Source organism: Planococcus citri, chromosome 3 (assembly GCF_950023065.1).
Source record: "Planococcus citri chromosome 3, ihPlaCitr1.1, whole genome shotgun sequence".
Taxonomy (NCBI): Eukaryota; Metazoa; Arthropoda; class Insecta; order Hemiptera; family Pseudococcidae; genus Planococcus; species Planococcus citri.
The window spans coordinates 348639-365710 of record NC_088679.1 but is presented as its reverse complement, the minus strand read 5'-3'; the positions used below and the strand labels follow the sequence as shown (position 1 = coordinate 365710).

Genomic DNA, 17072 nt, shown 5'->3' with positions numbered 1-17072 from the left:
AGAAATGTACGAAATTTAGAATACTTATGCGTCGTCGTAGGTACCGAATAGGTAATTAGGTATAAGCCTACTTACGGTAGATCAAAAAATGATGTGAAACGATTTCCAACGTTTTCGACCGCTCCGCCGCGCCGCGCCGCGCCGCGCCGCTCTTGTTAAAGAATTCACTACTAAGGCTAATCTACTCGTACCTGCGTGAAAAACATTTTCAATCTGTTCGTAAATGACAACTTAGTGTCGAAAAATGTAAGATTTGCAATTTGCGAGCATAATCGTTGCCGCGAAAAAAAATATGCGCGTAACAACGTGTTGTAAAAAAAGCCTTTTCAAATGCTTTGACGTAAGTAAATAAAGAAATTAAACCTGCAAAATCGACCATTCGTGAAAAAAAGAAAAAAGAAAAGAAAAGAAAAGAGAAACGGCAGCAACGACTCGGACGATAAATAAGCGGAATAAAGTGAAGTGAAAACAAAAATAAGTACTCGTAATAGATACTTTATACGGATTCGTACTCTTTATCTTTTCCGCGAACAAAGTTACCGGCGCGCGAGTTAATTTTTTACCAACGGTGTTGAAAATTCGTTCATCCACTTGCGTCATCGTCGATGAAAAAAACTAGCTACGTAATACTCGTAGCGATACACGCGCGATTAGGTACGGAAAATCGAAATACTCGTATCTGCCTAAGTCGTATGTAAATATGTGTACAATAGTCGTAAAACACTTACCTAATATGTACCTACCTACCTACCTACCTATAAATTCGCCGACAATACGAGCAGATCGACTGTCACTGTCCAGTGTGTACGTGTAGGTGACATGTGCACCTCTACTCGTATACTCGTATACTCGTATCTACCGTTCACAAAATATGTTAATATGTATGTACAAAAGCTGCATGCGAGGGCGTGCTCGGTTCGGCTATACGAGTAATACTCGTATTCTACAATACAAAGAAATTTGCCTACCTACGTACTTATGTAAGTATTCCGACAGAGCTGAATTTTTTCATTTCTCGGCTATTGATGAAAATATAGACGAGTCGAGTGTTTTCGCTTACGAAGGTTGTTTGGAAAAACAAAGGAAGAAAAAAACTATACGACGACTTTCTTTATTTTTACTTTCTGAGTTGCCCCTCGTGTTTAAAAATGTGAGATAGCGCGCGAAAAAAATTACGTATTTAATTTTTGAAAAATCGACGGATGTCGGATATTCGAATCAAACGGAGAAAAATGTACGTTTCAAGTCGACACTCTCGCGTCGCTGCTCTTTTTCAAGTTTTGATAACTCTCGAGGGCACTGCTCGGCGCGGCGCGGCGCGGCGCACTAGTGACGAGAAAAATTCGCAGCGGTCGAATCGAAAAAATCAGCTCGAATTCGAGCTCCGGTGCCTTCCAAGTAGCCTAATAACAATACGTAGATGTACGATGTAGGCAATTATGTAGTTACGCTCGCTACTTGCCAACTTTTTTGAAATTTCTTTGAATTTTGATTAAAGTAGGAGTGGTTTGTTAAAAAAATAAGATATAACGCGAACGCCTCTTCGTTGTAATTAATTTACCTATAAAATTTTCAAACGGCGACCCCTACGACCAAAAATTCAACTCGATCGAAGCGATATTTCGAGAGGTAATTTTTGAGGAAAAAATGCGCTAGTTTTTTGAAAAAAAATTACCCGCTGAAATTTAAATCAAATCGAGTCGAGTTTTCGAGTCCGCGACGCGGCGCGGCGCGGCGTGGCGTGGCGTGGCGCTTCCGTCTTCTCGAGTTTGAAAAAATGAATCATTTCGAGTAGAAAGGAAGCATTTTATCGGGACAATCCATCGGAAATGAACTCGCCGTCCCAAAAAAACCTACCCCACGGTGGACCTGAAATTCAACTCGATCGGAGAGATATGTACATGTATTTCGGGCGGTTTTTTTTTTTTTTTTTTTTTTTTTTGAGAAAAATAGCGCATTTCGTCCTGAAAAATGAGCGGTCGAAATTCCGTTGGGGTGTACGCGTACGGTCCGAGGGTCGATTATTGTTAATTACGAGTAGGTACACGATGTAAACATCGCTGATCACGAAAAGCTCATTTATGCAAGTTGGAGTATTTTATTCGATATCGCGCTTGTACTCGTACACCTGAAAGTTCAACTTTTTTGTAAAAAGCTTCGTTATGTAGGAAATTTCGTCATGTACATATGTATTTTGCTGTGTGGTTCGGGAAAGTTCAGGTTGCATAAATGTAGCACTCGTACTGTAATTTTCGTAAAAGCTCCGTCGAGGCATTTGCTCCGAATTAAAACAGTTTCGGTTTCCAAGTACATACAATGTACATACATTAGGTATACCTACTCGTAAGGAAAGTACAAATTCGTAATTGCGTATTCTCGACTTCCTCCGTCTGTTGAGTTTGGGACGGAAATGGCGGACCATCGAAGCTCGACTTGTAATAATTACCTATTCGTATTTTTAGTTGTAGTGTGTGGGGGGAGGGGGGAGGGGGGAACAACTCGCCGCGCCGTGACTATGGTGTTGATAGAATTGCATACTCAGTTCGCCGTAAATACAGCGCAGCGCAGCGCAGCGCACATGTCGAGAGAATCGTGATTTCATACGATGCGATGGGTCGAGTAGGTAAGCGATGTGAGGGGATCCAGTTTATTCGGTTTTAGCCATCCCCTCTCAGCTGTTGGGATTCCTTTTCTCAGCGCGGGTGCGAGTGGTAAATCCTACATTTTCATCCTTTGCTGGATTTTTACTCGTATTTTGCATTCGTTTCGAACACGAAGAGCATCGTGGGAGTAGACGCAACATACTCGTACTTGCACCTTAGGATGGAAAAAAAGTCGCAGAATTTTGGCCAAATTTGGCAAAGACCGCTTTATATTTGTATTTTGTAATCGCTACCCAAACCGTCGCGTGGCAGAAGCAGAAATGAAATAGTCCAGTTTCAAAATACGGTATACTACTCGTACTCGTACTCGTACTCGTAGATAAGGTAATGGAGATTGTGCGCCGACCGAGGCCATTGCCATCAAAATCAAACATCATTTTTAAGATTCTATACTTACCCGTATTAAGCGGTTGGAAATACATACGTATTACGTACCTACATATTTTCAAAGCACAAAGGGTACCCCCGGATAAGATAGGCAAAATGCCCTTAACCTCGGATTTCGATGAAACTCACGGGCTATGTTTAGTACCCCCAAAAGATAATTTTGGGCCCATAACCCGCTCCCCACCCCACCACCCTCAGGTAGGGGGGCCAAAAAACGCGTTTTTCAGGGGGAAAATTCTGCATCAGCGAGTAATTTAGATAAATTTATTCTGTAAACGAATATAGTTAGAGAATACACGGGGGTACCTCCCTGAATTTTTTCAGAATTTTTCATCGCATGGGAGGAGAAGGAGGGACAATTTCTATAGAAATCATCACCCGGCCATTTGGAGTGGTGGGTCAGGCTCAAAAGTTGAAAAAACTCTCAAAAAACCACGTTTTTTACGTTTTTCTCCAACAACATGGACAAGTTGTTCAGCGTGAAATTTTACCTCGGAATGTGTGATTGAAAATTCATTTATACCGCGCGATCGTACGGCAAAATTACACGCGCAGAAGTATTTTTGCTTATAAGTATGTATCAAGATAGCTGAAAGGGTATTCCCGAGTAAAATAGGTGAAATGCCCCTGTCTTCAGATTTCTGAAACTTTGATGAAACATCGTTGGGTACTTTTTAAAAAAATGTTGGAGTCAAAAAAAATTCCCCCACCCCACTTCCCTTGCCCACAATAGCGAAAAAACGTGCGTATACTCGTCGTAGTATATGTGTTGGTGTGATTATAGCTCTTCGCCTATAAATTTTGACGCTCATGTTGCTGCTACTCGCCACTCGATTGGTAGGTAGGGGTCGCGTACGCCCCGCCGCGCCGCGCCGTACAGTGTGTATGTGTAAGGCCTGTTGACGATTTTCAAGCAAGCAGGGGAGTGGCGATGGCGATGGCGATGGTGATGGTGCGAGTACGACAAATCGTCAACTTTGAAATGAGGTCGTCCCTAAGTAGGTACTTATACTCGCACGTACTCGTATGTACGTAGTTACTCGCACACTCGGCACTGTCCTGTGTCGTGTGTCCTCACATACACAGTACACATATGTACATCTACGTACATACAGAAGAACACCCTGCATATGGTACGAGTACTTGTACTTACGTTCACGTTCACGTTCATAACCGTTAACCGCTTATGGTGGAATCGCACCCCGCGTTGCGCAGCTGCAGCTGTGTGCTCGCTTACGCTTAGGTATTGCTATTCGGAGCACGTGTCGTCAGTTCTCCACAGCGCCGAGCGGCGCTTTTATTGTCGACTCTGTAGCGACTAGCGAGAGCGACGAAAATGAAATTGCCTTAGCCGTGCAGTCACCAAACGCAATATTTTCCGTATTGTAAACGCCGCCGCGCCGCGCCGCGCCGCGCCGATGCCGACGACACCGTCAAAGTGCCCTTTTACCAGTATTCCTATTTTCGTACTACATACTTACATACAAATTACAATATACCCTATTCGCGAGATAACAAAATTACGCTCGCTTTACGTACGCGCGTATGAGTTGCGACTGCGACTGCGAGCAATTTTCGCAACGACGTTGAGCAAAACGCAGACATGCACCTCTACCTACCTACCTACCTACCTACCTACCTACCTACCTACCTAGCTAACAAAATTGCATTTATGCGTAATGACTAATCGACGATGGTATTGCGCGAGTTTGATACGATGATATTAAAATTTACAGAAATTATCGACGGAGTAAGAAGCAGCCAGAAATGTCTCAGACCCAACACCAACGAATTGAGTTGCGAAGAAGAAGTCGGCAACTTGATGAAGAAATGTTGGACAGAGGACCCCGCTGATAGACCTGATTTCACCACACTCAAAGCCGCCATAAGAAAATTGAACAAGTACGTAGTACGTGGGCGAATATCTCTAAAGTACCTACGAGTATTGTGTTATATGTATGTACCTGTTACATTTCTCATTTTGTTTTGTTTTGTTTTGTTTTGTTTGCGTGTGCTTGCTACAGGGATTACGAGAGCAACAATATACTCGATAATTTGCTGTCTCGCATGGAACAATATGCCAACAATTTAGAAGCCTTGGTCGAAGAGAGGACGGCAGATTATTTGGAAGAGAAAAGAAAATGCGAAGAATTATTGTACCAACTTTTACCAAAGTAAGCGGACACTTTCCATTTTTGTATTTGTACTCGTATGTAATTATCTCGGCCTGTCGCGGTCGCGGTCGCGGTCGCGGTCGCGGTCGCGTACCTACAAGTATGTACTTTGATCCAATCTGCAAAGATTACCTACAGTAGGAACCTGCTTTAAAAACATCGCCACATTAATCACGTCGAAACGTGGAAAAATACGAGTATGTACTCGTATATTGTGTCCAAAACTGAGGGAAGAAGGTATTCGGATTCGGATTACATTGGTGGAGCCAATTTTTTCGTCACTACTCGTATCAGCTTTTTGAAAACAAAAGAATTGATATAGGTTTTTGGACAAATACGTACGTATTTTTCTTGACTTTTTGAAATTGGTAATTAAGACCAAATACTCGTAATTGGCAACGGCGCGCCGCGCTATAAGTATTCCAAAATAGGTACTCGTAGGTATATCTGCTCAGTTTCGGAGATAATAGGTAATTAAGTAATTATCATTTTTCCTGAGATGTTATGGTAAGCGATTTGCAAATTTTCAACCGCTCAGTCCAACCCTTGTACGAAGATGGACGCAGCATCTCAAATACCTAGGTACCTCTACCTACCTACGAGTACATCTGTTCTGTACATTACTCGTATAATGTTTTAGAGCGAGGCCATTTTAAATACATACTGTAATACGAGTAAAATAGGTATCTTTTCTTCGAAGATTGATGTCTCCCCATCGCGTCGGGCGCACCTCGGGCAGCTGAAATTCATTTTCTTCTCCCGCCCAGCAAGTACATTAGTACAAATACCTCGTATCAATGACAATGACGTACGAGTATGAAATAGCCGCCTCTTCACCTACATTTATGTAGTCTACCTACGTAAGTAATTTGTTTGATTTTTGTACGGTAGGTCTGTTGCCAGTCAGCTCATCTTGGGCCAGTCTGTTGTGGCTGAAACGTACGACAGTGTGACAATTTATTTCAGCGATATAGTTGGTTTTACCTCTTTAAGTGCCGAGAGCACGCCGCTCCAAGTAGTCGAATTACTCAATGATCTCTACACGTGTTTTGATTCGATTATTGAAAACTTCGACGTCTATAAGGTACGTTTAAACCATACTTAGCATTACCTACCTATATGTGTAATGTGTATTCAAATTGGTACGACTACTAGTAACTGCAGAGACTGCGAGCTCAACGTGTTTACTGGTGTTGGGGATGGGGGCCGGAGGGTTTTGAATTAGTGGCCCTCCTACGTACAAATATATAGATAGGTAGATGTTGGTTAATTTTTAATGTCTAATTTTACCATTTTTTTTCAGGTTGAAACTATCGGCGATGCGTACATGGTTGTGTCTGGATTACCCGTTCGAAATGGTAACTCGCACGCTAGAGAAATTGCTAGAATGTCTTTAGCATTGTTGAATACGGTCGTTACCTTTACAATACGCCATAGGCCGGATGATAAATTAAAATTGAGAATAGGAATTCACACGGGTGAGATGCTTGCAAACTTACGCACGAGTTGCATTTTACTCGTACGTCGTCTCTAGCTGTTGGCTAATTTTTTTGTGTCGCCATATTCGTTGGTAGGGCCATGCGTTGCCGGAGTTGTCGGATTAAAAATGCCTCGATATTGTTTATTTGGCGATACTGTAAACACCGCGTCCAGAATGGAGTCTAATGGAGAAGGTGAGTGATACTACTGATACTCGTACGCCTAACCTACTTTTCTTCAGTCTCCAGCTGTTTGATAGGTATTAGGTAGTAGGTACCAAGTATATACCTACTACAAGACGTTTAATATACATACGAGACACGAGTAGATGACGTGCGAAATTTGTTTCCAATATTTTTACAGCGCTGAAAATTCACGTAAGTCCGCAGACAAAAGAAGTATTGGACACTTTTGGTACATTCGAGGTGCAGCTTCGAGGCGAAGTCGAAATGAAGGTAAGAGTTTCGCAATTCCAGTCGGGTCATTAACAGTAGGTACCATCTACATACTGTATACGAGTAGTTACTGTAGAAAAATCCAGTGGTCAACTGGTCACTCGGTACACGCGCATCGCGTAATTACACATACTCGTAGCTTATGGGATGGACTAAGGCCTACGTGTGCAACGTTTAAGAGTTTATTACGTACCTACTACCTACGTCGAATAATTCGTGTTTTTTCGACAGGGTAAAGGAAAAATTACCACGTATTGGTTGCTGGGTGAAAAAACGCCTATTACCACTTCCATACTCATATCTACATCCGATTCTGCTGTCAGCGCTACGGCTAGTGTGATTGCTTCCTCGAATAATGTGATCGCCAATAGCATCAGACACGCGTCCAGCAATATATCGTCGTCGGTGAGCGAAAAGTCACTCAACAACAATAGGTCTATTTCAAATCATAACATAACTTCTCTGACCCCTTTGTTGCAAGAAGACGTTGGCTAACTTACTCTCTAACCAAGTCACTGTGCCACTGTGCCCATCCCATCGACCCTCGGTCCCTCATTTTCTCTGTACCTATATCAACAACTCTTACCTACGAGTATCTTTTTCATCATTTTTTTAAGGATTCCTCTTTGTTGTTTCTTTTTATTACTCTTATTATTACGTATTACGTACTACGTACTACGTACTACGTATTACCTATTATTTTTATTGCTCCGTTTCCCGGCGACTATGTTTTTTTGTTTATGTCTTGTATTATATTACGTATAGGTAATCGTTATTCGTTTTGTTCAATGTTATAAGTCGTAACTTATTGTACTCGTATGTACCTACCTCTAGACCTACTGTGGTGTACATACACATACGTATTCGTCGTGAAATGTACGTACGGGCACGGGCACGGGCACGGGCCCATCTTTTTTGCATACCCGGCCTCTGTCTACCTGTAGTGCACGTACCTCTACCTACCAAGGCACATGCACACATTTCATATGAGTATGTACTCGTATGTACTTTGGTAGCCTACTGTATCTCTATCTGCGTGTTTTACAATGAGTAAATTACCTTACGATATCAACTCCCAAAAGGAAACTCCTTCGCTTATACCTACCTACCTACTTTACCTGGCTACCTACGAGTATACATATAAGTGTAGGTGAGCTGGTGAGGGTATAACTTCCCTAATGTCCGGAAACGACGACCTACCTAAATGTGTTTACCGTGCTACTCGTATTAATTGTATGATTTTCATGACATACCTACCTACCTACCTACCGAATTGTAAATTGAAAAAGTACTTGAGAAATTTTCTGGGCTGAACGTTGAAAACGTACGTTCGTTCGGTTATACAGGTACAGGTACGGGTACGCGTACGCGTACGCGTACATTACCATACGCGGTGTAGGTGTACCTATAGTAAGTAGGTTACTTCTCCTACGTACATACTCGTGTTAGAGGCGCGCCGTTTACCTCTCCCCCCCCCCCCCCCCCCGACAGAGAAATGTTGGCAAAAAGTTGGGAAGAAAAGACCGCTGGTTTTTACTTTTTAAATTACGCATTTTCAAAACCTTTCCCTAATTTACTTTTCACGTCAAAAATAATGTTGTAGGTACTCGACTACTCGTAGGTCCTATTTCGCCGCCGAAAATTCGGAAACAATTTCGGATTCTTGCCAAAATTGGTTCTTTTTGAAAATGTAAAAAATTATACCTATCCTGAAGAAAAATGAAGAATTGTCAATTTTCGAATAGCGAAAAAAGGTGCAAAAATTCGTTTAAAAATACCAAAAAGCACGAAATTTTGGCCTCGTAACTTCTTACACTAAAATTAATTTTTTGTGCCTAGTAAATTGTTAGTTTTCTAAAACTTTCGCCCTCGTTTCATGCGGGCAAAATCGAAAATTTTCCAAAAATTAAGTACGTTCTGTCCTCTTTTTTACAATTACGGTGTCTAAAAAACAAAAAATTGATAGGTAACAAGAAAAAAGGCGCGAATTTTTTATTTTGAATTTCAGTAAGATCAACCTCGCGATAGAACAATTCGAATATTTTGTAATAAATAGTCGAGCATCGTTTTTGAAAATTTCAAATTATTCGACACTTTTTTTGTTCAACTTCCCCTTTCAAAATTTGTTCGAACCGTACGTGGCTGGGTATTATTAGCTGGGAAAATCCGGGAGGGGGGATGTGGGGTAAAAAATGGAAAAATTTTCAATGTCACTCCGTTCTTCCCCCACCCCCGACACATTACTTCGTCACGCCTCTGACTCGTATATGCGCATCTTAACAATAAGCAAATTTAAAGGTATTACTTAAAGGCTGTGCGTGTAATAATATAATATTATTATTATTATTATCATTAATTTGCTGTATTCGTGTAAAATATGATTGTACCATTTTAAATTTTTATTACCTCCTCGGATATATTTTTCGTTATTCGTGTGTACCTACATACCTACCTACCTACCTACCTACTTGTATTAATTAAGTACGATGTGTATGTAATATTGTGTGATGTGTGTTTATTTAAAAATTATAAAGTCTCGCTTCCTTTTTTTTTCAAAACAAAAAAAAAAAAAAAAGAAAGAAAAAACGTAGTAATGATGTAAGTACTTTAATACAAACAAACCGATGTCGTCAGTCGGTCAGATTTACGAGCTGAGCTTTCTGAAAAGTTATGAAATTTAGGTATGGTAAGTACATGTAAATAATTGTGTTACAGCGAGAGTAATCCATTCACGAATAAGTATACGAGTAGGTAGCTAGGTACCGACTACCGAGTACAATGTACATCATGATAAACCGAACTCGTCGGCGTCAAACAGACACAAATTATCGATAGCCTGAGTTGCTTTTCGTTTTTCTGCTTCGGTGAAACATGGTCCTACCAGTACGACTTGCATTCCAGCCGAACGGGCGGCTTCCGCTCCTGCAACGGTGCCTTCGAAAACTAAAACCTAAAAATACGAGTACATAATTACGTATGCAGGAGGACGGCGGAGGTAAAGTATGTACATTTTGAAGATGGACAATTAGGTAATTGGTAATTGGCATGCAAAACATTTACCTACCCAGGTACCTAAGCTATACGTACCTACCTACTAGTACATAGTACGTAGGTATGTACTTATTCGCCTGGCGATGACTGGCGAATGCAAAGCGAGAGACAGTTAAGTATAGGTAGGTAATACGAGTAGGTATATGTATTTGTAGGAACGTAACCCAACGTACATCTTGCGGTTTCGGAGGCTGAATGAACTGCGACGCGCAGATGATGAATATGTCGGGGTATGGTTTTCCTCGGTCGATATCGTCTCGAGTGGTAACGTGATGAAATTTCTTTATCAAATCTTCGCAACTGACGGTTTTCTTTTCAAATTCCTTTCCCGTGCAACTAGTGACTAATGCGGTTGGAATATCGCGCTCGTAAAACCACGACACTAAACTTTCAGCTCCTGTAAATGCGAAAATTAAAATTTCCCAATTCCTACGTATATTTTCGTTCTCTCGTCGTAAGGCAAATTTCGATTCGATTCGATTCGGTTCGGTTCGGGCTCTTTTCTGGCTGCTCGCCGGATAATGGGTATGGGTCGTGACGGTACGTGTTAGTGTGTGTTAGCTGATAAGCTCGCTGGTTTATGGCGACAATCGTCCACGACTACGAATACAACAACACCTCGCTAGCATCATCATCATTACGTAATATGTATTATGTACCATGTACCGAGACAGACCCGACTTCCAGGCTCCAACTACGTACCGTACCGTACCGTACAGGGTGCCCACAAATATCGTGAACCCCCAAAGAAAGTTTATTAAACATACACGCGTGTAGGTTGGCAGTTGGCAACGTGAACGGTTAAATAGATGCGTATGATTGGTGGAATATTATCACCTTAGTCTAGTAACCAACCACGCGCTATCATTATTCACCGTGCTATACTTACGACCAACCGAAATACACATAATTAGCGGAAAACTTTTTCAAGGGTTCACGATACGAGTATTTCTGGGCACCCTGTACGTTGCCACTTGCCAGACCTATCATCCAGCAACACCTCTGACCGCTGAGGCGCTGACGACGACGTATAGATTTTGCGAATGAAAAATTTGTCTAAGCTTGAGCGGCGAGCGCTACAACGCTGCCGCTGCAGTAAATACGAGTACGACTACGAATACGAATACGGACGCACCCGCCATCAGCTGGACATTTTGCAAATATTTTTCTTTAAGAGTGGTCATTTGCCGTTTGAATTCTTGATAGGTGTGATTTATTTTGTATTCGGCTTTCAATACGTCGTACAAGTCCTCCGTTATGCGACCCATTATTTGAGTTGCCATTTCTGGACTCAAGGTTTTGTTGAATTTTTTCAGATATTCCGAGACTATATCGTTCATCAAAGCTCGAGTATCTACGGTACGAGACGAGAATAGCTATTATTACGGGTAGACTGCGTAGTGCGTAGGTACACTTGATTACGCGCGACCAGCGACCAGCGACCACCGACGACAGTTTAGACGGTCGTACTTATGTGTACATACGAGTACACGTGTACAAGTATAAATTAAATACTCGTATGCTAAATGCTAAAATTGACGCTGGTTCGCTTCATCGGTCATCGCACATATTGCAAGCTGTAAGTGTTGCAACAACACCTTTATCTACTCGTATCTTACCTATTATCGTGCCGTCCAGCTCCATGATTACGTATTTCGCAGGTCGAAAATGTAACGCGCTACTCGTTTTTAACATGATGAATTTTCAACGAATACCCTCTTAATCGAATGTTTTACTCCTACTCGTACTCGTACTCGTACTCGTATTCAAAAAAATACTCGTACATTGGAACGCGAAAATTTTCATGGAACATGACGGAAAATTTCGAAGAAAATCAATTTAAAAATTCTACTCTAAAATAAAAAAACAAACAAACAAACAAACAAAAAAACAAAGCTGCGGCGTTTTTGATGCTTATTGTTTACGAAAATTTGATAGCCACGACTATTTCGACACTAAGGCAGCAAACGCAGCCTGGTGGCAATTTTTTCTTTTTAAAAACGAACCTAATCGAATTTACGAATAAAAACAACTCGAACACGAACACGTTCAACTTTCTCGTCTAGAAAAATATATTACAACAAGAATCGGAACACAAGGTATAAAAATAGGTACTTATATAGGTAGGTAGGTATATTATCTCTTCTCGCGTGTGTGGTTATTCGTTCCGTCAACTTGTAGTACATTAGACATTACGATGCGAAACGAGACGGTGATTGAAAATAAGATACGAATCGACTTAGAACTACGAATATAAATGTAGTAATACTCGTAACACGGGCGCGGGCGCGGGCGCGGGCGCGGCGGTGAAAAATGTCACGTGATTTCGGCAAATAACTTCTTCACTTTATCACCCTGATTTTGCGCCTGGACCCAGTCGTCTCGATTATGGCGAAATTGCGCTAACGACGTTTTATAAATTATGGGACGGCCGAACGGACTCTCGTACAGCTTCGACTCGTTTTCCGACAATTCGGACGCTATGGCGATGCGATTTTTCACATTCGAAGCCGCCCATACGGTATCGAACACTCTGGAACCGTGCTTAGAGGTGGCCAGCGATGTGTAGCAACCCTTAAATCGAAACAAAAATGTCGAACGTTAGTGCGAGTACGAGTAATAATGAAATTCTCTACCGTCTGGCGTCTGGCGTCTGGCGTCTTACTCGTACGAGTAGTTGGCCAATCGCCACCAAACTCACCTGAAACATTTTGGCGAATTTATCTTTGCTTTTTTCGCCGACGAATTGGCTTTGAAAAAACGAATCCGCTATGCGACTGCCTTTCGGACTACCGAATATGTTGACCAAGCAACTCGACCGCGCTTCCAGAAGACTATTTATTATCTGCGGATGAGAAACAAATGCGAATGTCGCGCGTGAGCGATGCGATTCAACGGTTATGGGACGTCGCGCGTCGTCGTACTCACTTTGATAGGTTTATTAAATTTCAACAAGTTTTGAACCAACAACGAACCGTGCAAATGTACATTTACATGCTTTTCTTCGTCAAACTGTTGGCGTTTCTTCAGAAATACGGTCAACTTGAAAACGCAACTTTGCGCTTCCTTCGGCTCGTTACAGTGCAGGCAATCCATCCACAACTGAAACGAAAATTCCGCGATAAATACGTATCGACCACGAACCACAATTCAACCTGAAATTCGAGCGATTACGCCATGTTCCGCAACTTACACGCACGAATACGGATTGCTTAGTTTTGAGACGTACGCAAGCTTCGCATAAATTGAGTATAACGCCGCTGTATCCCCGATCCAGGATTTCTTCGAAACAGCCCTCCAATTCGTCAAAAATGGCTTCGAACTGAAATTTTACGAGTAAACGCTAAATACGATGTACGTAACACGCAACAAGACGTTCTCGGCAGCGCAAAAGCAGCCGAGGGGGACAAAGTTGTAATGGAGAACAGCGTAGCGCGCCGCGCCGCGCCGGTCTTACTTGTTCTTTTTCCGCGCAGTATTTGATTAATTTTTGAACCGCGAAATTAGCCTCTTTATGTTGCGCCAGCAAAGCTATTCTTTTCGCGAAACATTTTACGTTAATTTTGGCGTACGTTTTGGCCGACGCTACGCTCAGCATCGCTTCTAATAATCTGAAAAATTTTCAACCGTCTTAGGGTTAGAACGTTTTTGGCGAAACGGTTTCGCCAAGTTTTCAACAGGCAAACTCGCCATATATGGTACCTGATGCAAGGTTCATTTTCAAAATACGCCGGTACGACAGCTTTCGCGCCGTCGTCGTCGTCGTCGCCGCCATCATTTTCTTGGCGCGAATAGCATTCGCCGAGGAATTTACGACACAGACGCTTGACCAGTTTCGAATTCGATTTCGACAACGACTCGAGTAGAACTTGTACTAATCCGGAAGACAGATTTTGTAATGGTAATTCTGAAACGAAGACAACGAATAAACAACAATCGATCGTCTCTACGGTCGAGTAGGTATACCTACTAAATTGTAGGTCAGACAGAGCAACGGCGCAGCGCCAGCGCCAACGCCAACGCGGTTCACTTACTCGACAATTGCGGCCACTTGAGTAAACGACTCGCAAAATTATCGAGAATTGCTCGAAAATCTTGGTCATCTACGACGAAATTTGATTCATTTTCGCGCAGCTGGGTGTCTCCGGCCATACATTTGATGGCGGTTCGCATAACATGATTGGCGTACTGATCGAACACGAACTCTTCCACATTGTTTAGAACGTAACTAAAAGTTTTCACGAGCCAAGGTTTATATTTGGAGCGGGTTTCTTCGGCGGCAGTGGAGGCGGTGGCGGTGGCGGTGGTTGATGCTGATTCTTCATCCTGTTGGCAACGCGATAAAATTTTACCTTACATACGGTGTCGTGCAAGTCGTTAGAATCTACCGAAATATTAAGCTGGCGAATGCGTTACCAAAAATCGCCGGGTGACTACCGACATCAGTTTTTGAAAAACAAAACTGGCAAACGGATCGGTACACACGGGCCTGACATTTTCACCAAAAACCTCCATAAATTGACGCACTCTCTCGTCCGAGGCGAACGGTAGTAAATTATCCACGATTCTGGATACAACTTGATTGCGCGAGTACTCGATTTCATTGCCTTCCAATTGCTCGAAAACATTTTCCACGAACGCCCCTACCAAACACGAAGAAGCGTAAGAAGCGCGTTACAATAATGAAAATGAAATATGAAATACGTGGGTACGTTACGTAGGTAAGACTAAGACTAAGACCTGAAAAACGCAAAATCTGGTTTCTTACTTTTATCATCTTCCGTTTCGAAATTTTGATTGATAACTTTTAAAATGTGCACAAAGTATTCGAACGTTTCTTCGTCGATACGAACACCTCTGCCGTGAATACCTTTTTTATAAAATTTCATAGTTTTGTGTAGAAAACTTTTCTTCTTTCTTTTCACTCCTTTTTGTTCGTTCATATTTTCAACTGTCGAAGCACTGAAAATTGAAAAAATTGAGCGCAATTCGAGTTCGATACGTAAGTACGGAGACACAATTCGTCAATTCGTAAAATATTAAAATTTATCCAAGTATTGCGAACACATTTTATTTTTCCTGCGATTTTTCAGGTTACTTACTGATAATAAATTAGGTAGAAAAGAAAATGATAAGAAACGTAACCGTAACCAGACCATACCGTGAGTGCGTGAGAGTGAAGCCGATCAGACGTAACGTAATGTACGCCACCGTAACGTAACGGTAACGTGACTTTGTGCTTCGTGACATTCGTGACGCTCGACCTCGACCAATACCACCTATAGTAAAAGGCCTGAGCGCTGTTTTGTGACGTCATCACTATTGGGGAGTACATACTCCGATAACACTATAGAAATGAATGCAATATTAATGCACTAGAACGAAATAAATCCCAAGAACATTTTATTTTGCGTTTTAAATCACATTCTGATATTTAATAATTAATTTAAGATCATGTGGGAATGATTTAAATGAAAAAATAAGTGAAAATTAGCTCATAACCAACACTGTTTTTATCATGTAAGATGAGAACATTGAGAACTACAATCGTTTATGATCCGATTTCTAAAAGAATACTGAGAAAAACTCTGGAGAATGACAATTGAGATTAAAAAATGACTTCAACAAATACAAATTATTGTGAATATTCAATATACGCGAACGCGAACATAATCTCCAGCTCATAAATAAGATACACCAGGAACATGATCACTGAACATTGCATATGTGACGGAGATTTCTCTTGAAGTTCTTTGCAAACATTGTACCACTTGACTATGCCTGTTGACATCTATCCGAAGGAATTTTGGAATTTAAAGCTGTTTCAATTGGTTTGAGATGTTGATGATTTCTTCTTTATATCCATCATATCATAGCTTTAGCTGGATGGTCCAAGAAGTAGATTTCAAATGTATTGTAGATTTTTCTTCAACTTGATGCAATCGCATAGTTCACTATTTATTTCATTACGACATCATTCCGGTAAAACACAAGCACTAGTTCACATTAATTTTCATTTTAATCTACATTATATCACTATCCATTCAAATCACACAACACTAACAACTTGCAAAAAATTCATTCTTATACACAAATCAAATAAACGGAGACCACCTACAGTTGAAAACATCAGTGCCACATGACTAGAACACATTTTAGGACAAATATTAATTAAATTTCTTAATTTAAATAACTTTTTTAACGAAAGTTTTACTCAATTTCACGAATTCGCCATTTAATCATACGTTAAAATTCAAATGGTAAACACAATCGAGTCCCCTTAAGGTGTGACGTCAGAAGGTGATAACGATTCAGCGCTCAGGCCTTTTACTATAGGTGGTATTGCCTCGACTCGAAGACTCGTTGAGCTGAAAGAGTTGAACTATCCATATTCGTGATGGCGTGCCGCATTGCGCATACGAATAAAAATGTGTAATCGAAGTAGGATGCTCTACTTTGTGTTTGTATTTTGATTTAGTTCTTCTTAGTGGTGCAAAGTTATCGATGTGAGCTTATATCGATATTTTCGATATATCGAAGATTTTACATCGATTACATCGATGTATATCGAAATTCAAAAGTGACGTTTTTTTAGAGAGAAAATTTGGGAAAATTGGCCATGTTTTACAGATGAAACAACGTAATTTGTGAAGTACTAGCAAAACTGCATTTTTTTTGCTGTTTTCATGAGTCAAGTACACTTTTTCAACAAATGTTGTGAAAGTGGCAACACTGATCACGAATTTCATAGTTTTAGCATGTACCGCCCTTTTTATAGGTAGGTATTCGTATGGGTTTTTAATCCAATTAGTTATTCATGTAACTTATTCATGAAATATAGTATTTTTTAATTGTTCGTCTCG

General features: G+C 41.1%; 4 protein-coding genes across 5 annotated transcripts in view; 2 read left to right on the top strand and 2 right to left on the bottom strand.

The window, feature by feature from the left end:
• LOC135841434 (atrial natriuretic peptide receptor 1-like) overlaps positions 1-9696 on the top strand; it is a 131188-nt gene extending 121492 nt beyond the window's left edge. For both annotated transcript variants that reach the window (XM_065358391.1, XM_065358392.1), the window contains 7 exons: positions 4787-4952; positions 5075-5224; positions 6116-6308; positions 6528-6702; positions 6799-6897; positions 7067-7158; positions 7390-9696. In XM_065358391.1, the coding sequence (XP_065214463.1) occupies positions 4787-4952; positions 5075-5224; positions 6116-6308; positions 6528-6702; positions 6799-6897; positions 7067-7158; positions 7390-7653 (1139 nt within the window). In that variant the 3' untranslated portion in view covers positions 7654-9696. The remainder of the gene's footprint in view (positions 1-4786; positions 4953-5074; positions 5225-6115; positions 6309-6527; positions 6703-6798; positions 6898-7066; positions 7159-7389) is intronic.
• A 53-nt stretch (positions 9697-9749) lies between these two features.
• Positions 9750-12178, bottom strand: LOC135841439 (probable pseudouridine-5'-phosphatase). The gene is made up of 4 exons (XM_065358398.1): positions 11829-12178; positions 11345-11563; positions 10383-10606; positions 9750-10108 (listed from the first exon to the last, which is right to left on the bottom strand). Exons 1-4 carry the CDS (start codon positions 11902-11904, stop codon positions 9944-9946), a joined length of 684 nt encoding a protein of 227 aa, XP_065214470.1. The 5' UTR covers positions 11905-12178; the 3' UTR covers positions 9750-9943.
• Positions 12179-12257: 79 nt separating this feature from the next.
• On the bottom strand, positions 12258-15317 carry LOC135841436 (nucleolar protein 9). Its single transcript, XM_065358395.1, has 9 exons — positions 14978-15317; positions 14626-14852; positions 14244-14535; positions 13912-14116; positions 13667-13820; positions 13403-13531; positions 13138-13311; positions 12911-13054; positions 12258-12783 (listed from the first exon to the last, which is right to left on the bottom strand). The coding sequence occupies exons 1-9, from the start codon at positions 15150-15152 to the stop codon at positions 12526-12528; spliced, it is 1758 nt and encodes a 585-aa protein (XP_065214467.1). The 5' UTR covers positions 15153-15317; the 3' UTR covers positions 12258-12525.
• Positions 15318-16685: 1368 nt separating this feature from the next.
• Positions 16686-17072, top strand: part of RhoGAP19D (Rho GTPase activating protein at 19D) — a 41062-nt gene continuing 40675 nt past the window's right edge. Inside the window, exon 1 of the mRNA XM_065358388.1 lies at positions 16686-16923. The gene's annotated coding sequence lies outside the window, so the exon portion shown is untranslated. The remainder of the gene's footprint in view (positions 16924-17072) is intronic.

Excerpts from the sequence above, each read along its gene's own strand:
- LOC135841439 (XM_065358398.1), bottom strand. The coding sequence starts at position 11,904 with ATGTTAAAAACGAGTAGCGCGTTACATTTTCGACCTGCGAAATACGTA. Across the intron at positions 11,564-11,828 it reads GCTGGACGGCACGATAATAG|ATACTCGAGCTTTGATGAAC; the intron begins GTAAGATACGAG and ends CTCGTACCGTAG. Across the intron at positions 10,607-11,344 it reads AAATGTCCAGCTGATGGCGG|GAGCTGAAAGTTTAGTGTCG; the intron begins GTGCGTCCGTAT and ends TCGCATTTACAG.
- LOC135841436 (XM_065358395.1), bottom strand. The coding sequence starts at position 15,152 with ATGAACGAACAAAAAGGAGTGAAAAGAAAGAAGAAAAGTTTTCTACAC. Across the intron at positions 13,821-13,911 it reads GAAAATGAACCTTGCATCAG|ATTATTAGAAGCGATGCTGA; the intron begins GTACCATATATG and ends AAAATTTTTCAG. Across the intron at positions 13,055-13,137 it reads AATTTAATAAACCTATCAAA|ATAATAAATAGTCTTCTGGA; the intron begins GTGAGTACGACG and ends TCTCATCCGCAG.